Source organism: Sciurus vulgaris (assembly GCF_902686455.1).
Source record: "Sciurus vulgaris genome assembly, chromosome: 8".
In the NCBI taxonomy this organism is placed as follows: domain Eukaryota; kingdom Metazoa; phylum Chordata; class Mammalia; order Rodentia; family Sciuridae; genus Sciurus; species Sciurus vulgaris.
Genome location: NC_136468.1, coordinates 23,089,220 through 23,102,095, shown reverse-complemented (window position 1 = coordinate 23,102,095; position 12,876 = coordinate 23,089,220). Strand labels below are relative to the sequence as shown.

Below are 12,876 nucleotides of genomic sequence, written 5' to 3'. Positions count from 1 at the left end.
CTTAGTCATGATACTATTTGAAAGAGGGAAAATTATTGTAACTTTGCTCAGAATCAGAATACGTTTGGTTTAGTCTGTTATAACTTAAAACTCTACAGGGTTGCAGAAAGAACATTAATGTTAATTTTGTTGGACCCTGCATTTAAGAGTTGTAAGTAGATATCCTGGTGATTTGTCCATATTCTATATAAAATGGCTGTAACTGGGCACAGTCGTTTTCCCCTTATCTTTAAAACCAAAACAAAATATTTCCAAGTAAATAATTTCAGCTGTGTGAGCTGCAAGTAGGCCAAAGAAAATAGACAGTTTGTTCTTAGCTAAGCTAATGGGAAATCAGGAAGGGAGGAATTTCAAATTCACACAGATCCATTTTTAAATTTTTGATAGCTTTTTCTGTTTTTCTTCTTTTTCAATAGTAACAACTTCTCTTTTATATGCTATGTATTTCCATTTCATTTCCTACAAATTTAACCAGAGGTATTTTGCCCAGTTATAAGTTAATAAAATGGCATTCTGTGTGTTAGCATCACAGTCACCTCAGAAACTTTTACAAAACAGTACTCCTATCCAAAGACTCTCTTTAGACTGCATATATGACAGAAATGGAAAACACTCTTGATATTGGGGGTTATTGGTCTGAAAGGTGATTATTTTGTTTAAAAATATGTGAACAGATAGATCTTTCAAAACTTTTTATTTTCCAACAATCCGTTTTGGGGAAGGAAATCCCCAGTGACAGAGTATATATACTTGTAGTACTTGTCAATAAAGCATTTAAACCTTCACTTCCATTATAGGAGATCATTCTTCTCATTGAGAAAGGCCTGTTTCTCATAATCTATAATAACTTTGTATGTTTTACAAATTTTTCATTATTTAAATGACTTTTAGTAACCAAAAGGTTTTTTGGATTTTGTGCATGTGATTGTCAATATGATCATCATTATTGTACCAGTTATTACGACAATGATGATAGACTACCAGCTATATACTAAAACACGGTTTTTTTTAGTATCTACAACATGGGTTCAGAATTGGTTACAAAATTCACCAATTTTATAATCTGATATAAAAAAAGGTATACTTTTTTCCAGAAAAGGCCTAAAAAAATGCATACCAAAATCAAGTCTACCACATTTCCAGAGGGGACTTATGTAATAGAGAAGGAGTGAGAAAAACTAGTTTTCAGCCAGTATAGCACATTTTGAATTAATTATACAGTACTTGTGCTGTTTCCACAGTACTAGTATCATTCATTTCATCGTTGTGTATTGATTTCCTACAATGTGCCAGGCATCTTAGGCTTAGGAGATACATCAGCAAAAAACAAGATCCCCGCCCAGGAAGGCACTTATACCATAAATAGTAAGAACATTAAATTAGCAAGTTTTATAGCATGAAAGAATTTGACAGGAAAATAAAAAAGTTACAAGAAGGATAAAGAAGATCAGAAGTACAAGAGGTGAGAATTGTGCAGTTTAAATAGGATGATCATAATAGACCTCAATTAGAGACTTGCACAAAGACTTGAAGGATATGAGGGAATGAGCTAGGCAGATAATTTGGTAAAGGTAATTTCTGGCAAAGGGAAGGTTAGAACAAAGATCCTAGGGTAGAAGCATCTGGCATGATTTAGTAGCATGGCAAGGAAACCATGGTGATTAGAGTAGAGAAGAAGGGTGAGAGCAGTCAGAAATGAGGTCATAGAAGTAAGAGCAAGGATTGGGAAAGCATAGTGAATGCCTTCATAAGTCATTTTAGGACTTTGACTTTTATCATGATTGAATCAGAAGTCAGTTCAGGGTATTGTGGAGAAGAGTGATCTGATCTACACTTTGTTTTAATTAGATCATTCTGACTACTATATTGAGAACAGACTAAAGAGGGAAAAGTATGGAAACAGAGAGACCCACAAGGAAGATTTTAGAAATCTAAGCAAGAAATTGTTCAAGTTCAGATCAAAATAGTAGCAGCAGAGAGATAAGCAAAATTTTTAGGATATTTAAATGTAGAACCAACACATTTTTTTGATGAATTGAATGTAGCATTTCAAATAACTCCAAAGTTGTTTTACCTGAAAAACTGGAAGGGGATGAAGTTAACTACCAGTTGAAATGAGAAGGTTCTAGATGGAGTTGTTTGTGGTGGTAGGTGGGAACTTCCAACTGGAAATCAGAAGCTTGATTGGATATGTTCAATATGAGATGCCCATGAGACAACCAGCAGAGATGTTGAGATGCCAGTTGGATAGTTGGGTATCTAGAGTTTGGGAGAGAGGTCTGTAATATCACTTGGTATCTGTTAAAATCATAGGCCAATACATATCAGTTCCACTTATTTAATCAGATTGTTAAAAGAACAGTTTTCTCCTCCTCCTCTATGTTGAACCAGTTAAGTTTATTTTTTATCATAGGAATTAGAAAAGATGAGCAAATTAAACCCCAAATAAGAGAAAACAGGAAATTGTGAAATAAGAAACAAATATAGAGAAATATTCAAAAGTGAAAAGTTTGTTCTTTGAAAAGATAAATAAAATTAATAAGTTCCAAGCAACTTATGAAGAAAAAAATGAAAACTTAAGCTATCAGTATTACAGATAAAAGACAGAAATCAGTACATTACATTAAAGAGTAATAAAGAGGTACTATGAATGATGTTCTCAACAAATTCAGGATCTTGATGAAATGGATAGTTTTTAAATGATATAATTTACCAAAACTATCATAAGAAGAAACAGAAAATCTTAAGGAACCCCATATCCATTACAGAGATTGACTTTATAATTAAAAAATATTCCAAGAAAGACAACTCCAGGCCCAGATGACTCTGTTGGTAAATTCTATCAACCATTTCAGGAAGAAAAAAAAAAAATTCTATTTCTACATAGACTCTGAGAAATCTGAAGAACATAGATGATTTCTAAGTCCTTTTATGAAGGTAGTTTTAAATGATATAAAATGTTAGTAAAGACATTACAAGCAAAAAAATATATATACACTTCATGAACTTAGATGCAAAATTCTTAAGAGAATTTTAGGGCTGGGGAGATAGCTCAGTCGATAGAGTGCTTGCCTTGCAAGTACAAGGCCCCGGGTTTGATCCCCAGCACCTCCAGAAAAAGAAGAATTTTATATAATTGAATTCAGCAATATATTAAATAGCTAATATATCATTACTAAATAGAAGTTTATCCCAGGAGCCATGCCGAATGGCATATGACTCAAGAGGCTGAGGCAGGAGATTGCAGGTTCGAGGCCAGCCTCAGCAACTTAGTGAGACCCTAAGCATCTTAGTCTGTCTTAAAAAAAATCCAAAGAACCAGGGATGTAAGTGGTAAAGCACCCCTAGGTTCAATCCTCAGTACAAAAAAAAAAAGTAGTAGTAGTACTTCATCCTAGAAAAACATGATTGGTTTAACAGTTGAAAATCAATTAGTGTAGCTCACCACATTAACACAGTGAAGGAGAAGAACCATAGATCATATCCATAAATGGAGAAAAGCATCTAACAAAATTCAAACTCATTATGATAAAAATTCTTAGCAAACTAGGAATAAAAAAGAAACTTCCTAAATTTTTTAAAGGACATCTATGAAAAACGTGTAACAGGACCATACTTAATTGTAGAACATTAACCTCTTTCCCTTGAGATTATGACAAGGAAAGGATATATGCTGTCAATACCTCTGTTCAGCATGTACTAGTAGTCCTAGCTAGTGCGATAAGGTAAGAAAAAGAAAGAAATAGCATGTAGATTGGAAGGGAAAAACTAATTTTTTTTGCTTTTGTAGATAACTTGATTGTGTACACAGAAAATCTCATATAGTCTACAAAACAATATAAATGAACTTAGGAAGGTTACATGATACAAAGTCAATAGAAAAAAATCAGCCATATTTTTATAAAAGCAATAAACAATTAGATAATGGAAATTTAAGACAGATGGATCATATTAACATCAAAACATGTCAAATATGTAGTCCTAAGTCCATTATAAGAATTTAAAGAAGACCTAAATAAATGGAGAGATCTATGTTGCATTGAAAGATTAAGCTGCACATTCTTCCCAAATTGGTCTTTGGTTTAATACTATCCCTATCAATAATCTGCAAAGTTTGGTTTTTGTTGTTGTTGAGAGACAAGCTGATTTTAAAATTTATTTAGAAGTGCAAAGGATGTGAACTATACTATCTGACTTCAGGTCTTTGTATAAAGCCACAGTTATCAGGGCAGCATGGTACTGGTCTCAGCATAGTCACGTGGATCAGTAGAACAGAATATAGTCCAGAAATAGACCTGCATGTATATAGTCAACTGATTTTTGACCAGGGTGCCAAGTTCAAGGAAAGTAAATTTATTTAGTTTTTTGGACGAATGATTTGAACAACTGGTAATCTTAACCTGTCTTACTCTTTAAGGTAGATTACAGATCTAAATCTAAAACAACAATAAACCTCAAGAAGAAAACATAGATAATCTTCACAACCTTAACATAGGCAAGATTTTATGGACACAACACAAAAGGCACTAATTATAAAAGAAAAAAACTTGATGTATTGGACTTCAACAAAATTTAGACTTTTACTCATTAAAAGACATTAAGAAAATTGGCAAATCACAAACTAAACAGTATTTGCAGTAGACATATCTGACTGAAGTCTAGCGTAAAACTTCCATATATTTTTAATTCTTCCTTTTATCTCCTTTTTTTCCTAACTTGTACTTAGATAGATACCTTTGGAATATTTGTACCGTTTATGACCTTCAAAAGACTGTTAATCAGGGCTTATAAATATTAATGCAATTAATACTTGAAAATTTAAAGGCTACAAACATAGATCCTGAGGAATTGGTGCCATCAACTGCTCAAACCTTGGGAAGTGCCAAGTAATTCCATTGATACTCTGACCATTTGTCTTATTCTTTCCATTAACTTTGCTTTTTTTCCAGCATCCTCCTTCAGGATAAAAATAGTTTGCTGAAATGTTTTATTAATTTGTTAAATTGTCAGTGTTGCAGTGGTTTGTCTTACACTGTCATTATTTTGTTGGATTTACTGTTTTAAACGAACTTTAGCTGGCTAACCTGCAGATCTAATCAATGTTTACAATATTATTTCCATTTTAAAAGGCCTTTGAGTTTTAACAATATAATTATACATGATTGTGGGATCCCAGTTTACTTTGCATTTTGGGGACCTGTGCATGTCTCACAGTTTGATTTATACAGCAGAGATAATCAGGTATATTATAGGGATATGGTTTTTTTGTTGTTTTGTTTTGAGATAAGAGTACATTACACTAAAAATTCAGTAACTAAGTCTAGGATACCAGACTATTCATCTGTGACATAGTCCTAAATGAGTTATTTTATTTTATGGCACTATAGACCTGCTGTTCCTTAATAAATATATATTTTAATAAATTTTTAAAATAAAGTAATTTCAGAACTTAGTCCGGTATTTTGGGAAATAATCACAGCAGTCCAACAGAAAAGTCAGCATATTGTTTAAATGTGATGTTCTTGCCAGTATTTGGTGAATAGACCTATGCAACACATGTGCAAAAACAGAGACTAATAAATGGTCAAAGTTATAGAAATTATTTTTCTTAAATGTCCTAGCCATCTAATTTGCTTCTGTTTTACTTTGCAGTTTCAGCTCTTAGCTTCAGCTCTATTCAAATCTGGTTCTGATTTTACAACTCTAGGTAAGTACAGCAGTGTAGTTTAATCCAGTTGGGTGTCCTTGCACCTGGATTTTGGTTTCTTTAAAATGAAGAGGAACTAGAGAGATTCATCCAAACAAGTGAAACAGGTTTCAAGATAGCATGTAAAATTTCTTGAACCTGTTAAAAGATTACTTTCCAAGTATCCTTCACCTGTTGCAATTCCTGTCATGCCACTGCTGCAGTGTGATGCAAACAGATGGCAGTAGGAGCATGGTCAAAATAAATCAGTTCAATACTGCCTTGGAATGTTCACTATAAGATGTACTTACTATGAGGTAGCACTTGCTGGTTGAATGGTTTTTTCTTTTAGTTTGTTGTTTGTGGAATTGTATGGTGTCAAAAGAATGGTAATTGCATAAGGCAATGAAATAAATGTTTTGAGAGCAGAAAAAATGAATTACCCCTTTCTTTAAAATGAGAATTTTTGTTGGTATCTTAAATTGTTCAAAATAAGTTCCAGTTGAAACGTAAGTTTTCTCAAACATCTCATTTAGTGTTAATGAAATATTAAAGTAGTTCAGTTAATTAATTTGTAATAAATTCAGTTAGTTTTTAGAACTTCCAGAACTGAGAGTTTAGTCTGGTAAATTTTCAAGAATATTTTTGTTAGGATAACTCGTTGTTAGCTTCAGTTTTTCACCATAACACAGTAGTTGTTTGAAATATGAGAATTTCCAACTCTCTACTTGTCATTATAAAATAGTTATACAGTGAATTATATTAATTCTGTTGATACCAGTATTGTTGTTATTTACCTTAGAGTTGAGTAAGAGTGTTGGAATTTTACAGTGCATATAACATAAATACTACTTTTCATATATGGAATAAAATAACACTTGAGGATGTCAGGTTTTGATTTCTTCTTTCTTTGTCTTTTCCCTCTAAAAGGTTAACTATTCCTCACAGTTTTTAATATATATGTGATTTTTGTGCTTTTCACTGGAATGGAAAAGAATGTTCCTTGGTTTCTTGCCCTCTCTTTTCCATAGCAAGTAATTGAGGTTTCTCTACTGATCAAGGAACTCCAGTCCTAAATTCTAATTCCAGAATATGTAGGATTCCACAGGACTAAACTGGCAGGTTGCTGTGAAATGTGATTTCAGTAGGATCTCCTAGAATTTAGATAATGGTTTAGTGCTATTTCATGCATTCAGGTCCTTTTTGAAAAGGTCTTCAGACGACTACAAATCACAATCCTGTGAGAATGGAGAATCTAGGGTGTAAGCATTATCAGCTGAATTTCAATATTTGAAACAGAAACCTAGTGATACATAAATTGGAAACCCAACACATAGATACCCAGTTTGAATGAATGGGCCTTGTTGTGTATGGATACCACAGCCCAGGACCATTATTTTTATTTATTGGTGTGGAGTACTAAATTATCTCTAGCTAATTTTTTGCCTTTGGAACAAGAATTTCTTGACAATAATTTGAATTATGTTTCGTGGTATCAGCAAATATTCTACCTTCAGCTCTACTCCTTTTTGCTGTCTTTGCCCTGTTCCCTGCCAGCTAACATATTTTGTTAGGAACAGTTTGTTTTACTTGGATACTGAACAAAACTCAGATACACAGAGAACAATACAAACAAACAGAAAAATACAAAAAGGGAAAATTCCTGAGACTTTGTTTCCTACCTTGTCTGAAGGGAAACAGTACTTTAGTGGCTAGGAACTTGAAGTATACCACAGTGGTTACCAGTCAGAATTAAGGTTTAGATACCAGCTCTGCCTCTAGCTAATTTTAGAAGTGACTTTGGGGCTGGAAGTGTAACTCACTGGTACAGTGCTTTCCTTACCCCCACGCCCCCAACACACAAACGTGACCTTGCTCTTTCTAGTTATCACTTTCTTTATCTGTAGATAGAGTTGATGAGAGGTCTTACCTGATTTGTTTAGAGAATTAAATGAAATAATTATGGAAATCAGCATAGTGAAATATCAAACACAGGTTGTCTGCTACTTTTAATAATGATAAATTTGATATATTAGCTATAAGTAGGTACTTTTTATAAGATTTCATGCTTATTTAGTGATTTTGGTTTTTGCTCTCATTTTGTCAGACTATTTTGCTTTTTACAATAGAATTGATGTAAAATAGGTTATCAGACCTTTCATTGTATAGATGAATATTTCATTTTCTAAACTCGGGGGGGAAAAAAGTTGGTCTCATCCAGACTTTCAGACTCCCTTCAGAATTGTTCCAATTTATTTTAACTTCTTAGTCCAAATTAAAATACATGTTAATGCTATTTATAATATTTGAGAGAATCAAATGGAAAGTGATTTTATAAATAACTGGTGTTAACTTTAGAAAAATGACTGATTTTGGAGACAGATAATCTCCAGGGATCTTTATTTTAAAGCTTTTGGTGACTGCAAGCACCTTTGAGATTGAATTGAATCATTATGCTAACTTTATGAGCCATGTCTTCTAGAAAGTATTGGAGCAATTAAGCCTCTTTTCAGCAAGGCGTCTGACAAGTGGGAAAAATCTGGTGTGTAGTGCATGTTGCCATTTTCATTCTTCACACCTCTCTAGAAGTTTACAGTCTAAATATGATATCCAAATATGAATCCAGACAAATGCTTAAAACATTTTGTGTCTCAAGTATAGTGCTTTGGGGTACTCTGTTGATACTTATGAATTTGAAGCCTTAAGAATTTCACATTAGCTTTGTACTTTTAACCTTTATATTTTTGCTATGTCTGTCAAACTCCTATTTCAGCAAGATATTTTCTTCAGCCTCCCTCTATAGCCTACATGTTAGCAGGGGCTTTTATATAAATAATGTTTACTCTTAGAAGCAGAAAACATAGATTAAAAAACAAATTCATATGCCAGTAGAAGAATTAAAATTCTTACAATTTCTCCTTTACCATAAACAGGAAAGACCAGCCAGTGTGTGTAGGGTGTTAAAAGTATATTCCTAATAGATCAACTTCCTTTTAGAGCAGTCATTGTCTTCAACCATAGTATAGTAATAGAGTGATAGCTAATCAATATTTATTGAGCATTTACTGTGGGGCCAGGTGTTATTCTAGCCACTTAGCATGTCATAACTCATTTAGTCCCCACAGTAACCCTGTGAAGTAAGTATGTTGTCCTCTTGTGTGTACAAACTCTTGGACACAGACTAAAGTTACTTGCTCAGGAATAGTGCTAGTGAGTAGCAAAGCCAGGAGTCAAACCCTGTCATTAGTCCTTCAGAGCTCAGTCTCCAAATCATAGACTGTTAACTGCTTCTCATGGAGCTTTTCCAGCCCACTGTTACTCTTTCCATTTTATGGTGAAAACAAAGTGAGAGAGAAATGGTGATTAGGAGCAAGTATGTTACTAGTATTACATTACTACCTTTCCAGTGTGGTTTAAAAGAAAAAAAAAACAAAAAACAAAAAACATTGACTACAGATAAAGTTTAGGATTCTCCCTAGAGAACTTTCCTCAGGCTCTGTCCCCTACCTTCCAGTGTAATCACTGTATCTCCTGCCATTTCTAGGAGATCTTTCCATATACACATCTATATAAAGAGACTATTATAGATACAGTTCATTCTCATTATTCAAAGTAATTATGTTTTTGAAGTCACAGGAACAATGATTTAGTGAATGTGGAACATTGTTCCTATGGGAAATTCAGAGTTAGGTTTCTGTGAGCCTCTGGTCAAAATGTTCTTTTAGTTGGTCAATACATAACCTTGACTTATATGTGTTTTTGTTTAAAGTTTTCCTGTTTAATGTATATTGTTGATTCATTAACATTGAACTAATGGTCAGCAGCACTATAATTCATACCTGAATGAAGGTTACATCAGGCCTTCTTACACTTAGAAACAGTAGACAGTACTTCAGCACTGTACTTGGGGGGCCATTTTAAGCAGCATCGTCACCCACAAAATCATACAAATGTGGCACCAAGTGTGAAAGGGCGCTTGTGTTTAGTATGAGAATTAAACCCTGAAGGTAGAACATAATTCACCTTAGTTGGGGATGTGCATGTGGTAACTCACATATTTTGTCGCTCTACACATGTCTATGAATGTCCACAAAAATGTGCCACGAGCCTTGATTTGAGGGTTACAAGTAAATTTTAGCGATAAAGTGAATTCGCAAATATGGAATCTGAATCATCAAGATTGACTATATACTTTCACACATAGAAATGTGTATTTGTATGTGCTGGTTTTATTATATAATGTCAGAGCATTTTGCAGCATAATTTTTTATAAAACTTAATGATATGGATCTTCATATTCTTGTGAAGTGATATATATTCCATAATAGGGACCTGCCGTAATTTAACTGTTCATCTAATGATTGTATGAGGCTCACTTTCCTCATTTGTAAGTAGTAAACAAAAATAAAAGGATACATTTTAGGGTTAAATGAACATGCATAGCACATTGCCCTGCAATTGAAGCACTCAATAAATATGAGTTAATAAAAATAAATACATGGGCTTTGGAGTCAGGCAGAACAGAGATTCACATTCTCTTTTCTTACCAACTGTGAGAACTTACTAAGTTACCAGATTACTTCCTCTTATCTGAAAGTGGAGTTTAGGTACTACTACATTATTTTTGTAACATTATAATATGGTGACACATGAAGTATCTGACACATAGTGTTAACTTAATGTTTCCCTCTCAAATCGTATGATGTGATGGAAATATTACTTCACTAGAGTTCATTACAGAATTAATATAATCTATTAAAAATGTAACATACCATGTATTTTTACAAATTCAAAACAAAATAAAGAAGAGAAAAACCCTAAAGTTGATACATACAAAAACAAACCCCTTTATGAAATTGGTAACATAATCTTACAGTAGGGGGAAAAAACTGTTTTAGTATGGCATTTAGGTTACATATTCTGTTGGTAGTAGTATAAGCATGGTAATTCTAGAACTCTTTTTTTTTTTAAGTTAAGCAAATGAGTAAATGTTATATTGTTGCTAGAAGATATGGGATGGGATAAAAACAGGAAGAGTACTGGTGGGATTTTAAAAAATGAAATTAGCAATAAAAATATGAATTCATGATTTTGTTTAAAAAGAAGTGTGTAAATGTATAGACCCAGAAACGATGATATCTTAGCAACTAGCATAACTGATCCTGGGCTTCATTTGCCATGGAAAGAAATCAGGGCATCTTGGAGGAAACCTGACCCCATAGCTATGCACAGGTGATCTCCAGTCTTGATGAATCAGAAAGTAAGGAAGTACCTCAAATTAATGGTATGTTTCATGAAGGTACAGATGCCAACTTTTAAGAACTCTCATTGACCAAATGTGATACAACATGATTATCAAAATGATTGATGACTATAATAACAGTGAATAAGAAAAGAATCCAGGAGTATATTACTGATCTAAACAAATATATAAAATGGAAGGAGTAGAAGAAAAAGCACTTTATAACAAACAGAATGTCAGCTAACAATTGTGGAAGGAATTGCAGGGTTCAAAAATTACCAGCAAGAATGATCATTAAGGGCTAGGGAAGTGTCTCAGAGTACTTGCTTAGCATGCGTGAGGCCCTGGGTTCAGTTCCCAGCATCTCCATGGGAGGGCTGGGGCAGGGGATCATCAGTGATTACTAAATCATTGAAAGGAACAAGATACTTTATACTGTGTCAGGCTATCTCCCCATGAAGAATTTATTAATTTAAAGGTAGACAAGAACAACTTTACACTGGAGAAATTTGGTTCAACCACATGAGCAAAGTTAGTATCATTCAGCCAGGTACAGTGGGGCATGCCTGTAATCCCAGTGACTTGGGAGGCTGAGGTGAGAGGATCGCAAGTTTAATGCCAGCATGGGCCACTTAGTAAGACCCTGTCTCAAAAAAAGTGCTGGACTCCAATCCCAGTGGCTCGGGAGGATTGCGAATTCAAAGTCAGCCGTAACAACTTAACGACGCCCTAAACAACTCAATGAGATCCCATGTCTAAATAAAATATTAAAAAAGTCTCCAGTACCAAAAAAAATGGTGTGTGGGGGGTGCTGGGGTTATAGCTCAATGGTAGAACACCCCTAAGTACTAAGTACTGCCAAAAAAAAGTTAACATGGATAATTGTGACAAGCCTCATGCTTTCTGAACTGACATACTAAGGACATACAGTATCACTTCTATAATATTCTGGCCAAACTGCATAAGCTGTATCTGATCATACCAGACAACCGAGATTTAACATATTCTACTTAGGTTCTCTTCAGAAAGATCTATCATAAAAAAACAAAACACTGAGGAACTTGGATATCAGTGTTAATTTTTCTGAATTTAATATATAATGGTTATGAAGGGGTATTCTTGTTCCTAGCTGAAATGAGCTCAAAAAAAAAGATGTATAAAATTTATGACCAAGTAGTTCCACAAAAAGATTGAATGGGGCCTATACATACATACAGTAAGAACATATTTGGCAAAATGTTAACACTTGTGATTTAAGTGAAGGATATATATGAATGTTCTACTCTTCTTGAAACTTGCCTGTGAATTTGAAATTTTTCAAATAAAAAAATTGAAAATAAAGCTGATTGGAAAATTCAGAAGAGCATAATACAGGAAAGAATAATACAAGAAAGAAGACCATAATCTTACCAGACATAAGCTTTGTTAATACTTTCTATTTATTCCCATGATATGATAGTAGGCATTGTTATAGCTTAAATTTAGCTTGAAAAAGGAAACATTTTCCCCTCAAACTTAAAAAAAATAGGGCTGGGGATATGGCTCAGTTGGTAGAGTACTTACCTCACATACACAACACCACCAAAAACACAAACAAACAAACAAAAAACACCTTAAAAAAATAATAATTTTTTTAAATAAGAAGGAATGTATCATTCTTGAGGCATTGTTTATTTCCTTTCAGGAAACTGGTATCCTTGACAATAGTATGTTCTATTCCTGTTCTTGACAAGACCAAAACAGATCAGACCTATAACTCTTTTCTAAGTTGAATGGAAATCAGGCTGATTTGAAACAGTCTCCATGGAACCATCATAGTATAAATAACTCTGTATGGCACTCAATAGGGCTCACATGTCAGCCATGTGACATGTGAATGTCACATTCCATTCAGGAATGGAAGGATCATTTATTTTGTTATTTAAATACCTCATTGGTGTGTAAGAAA

The 12,876-nt window shown here is 33.6% G+C and overlaps 1 protein-coding gene and 1 long non-coding RNA gene across 9 annotated transcripts in view; one reads left to right on the top strand and one right to left on the bottom strand.

The window, feature by feature from the left end:
* Nucleotides 1-11,984, bottom strand: part of LOC306667537 — a 146,278-nt gene extending 134,294 nt beyond the window's left edge. The window contains exon 1 of the long non-coding RNA XR_013765595.1: nucleotides 11,647-11,984. This is a non-coding gene — a long non-coding RNA (uncharacterized lncRNA). The remainder of the gene's footprint in view (nucleotides 1-11,646) is intronic.
* The window catches only part of MKLN1 (muskelin 1), a 322,083-nt gene that overhangs the window by 299,610 nt on the left and 9,597 nt on the right, over nucleotides 1-12,876 (top strand). For 7 of the 8 annotated variants that reach the window (XM_079150174.1, XM_079150175.1, XM_079150170.1 and 4 more), the window contains one exon: nucleotides 5,653-5,707. The exons of the other annotated variant lie outside the window; for it this stretch is intronic. In XM_079150174.1, the coding sequence (XP_079006300.1) occupies nucleotides 5,653-5,707 (55 nt within the window). The remainder of the gene's footprint in view (nucleotides 1-5,652; nucleotides 5,708-12,876) is intronic. 8 annotated transcript variants of the gene reach the window in all.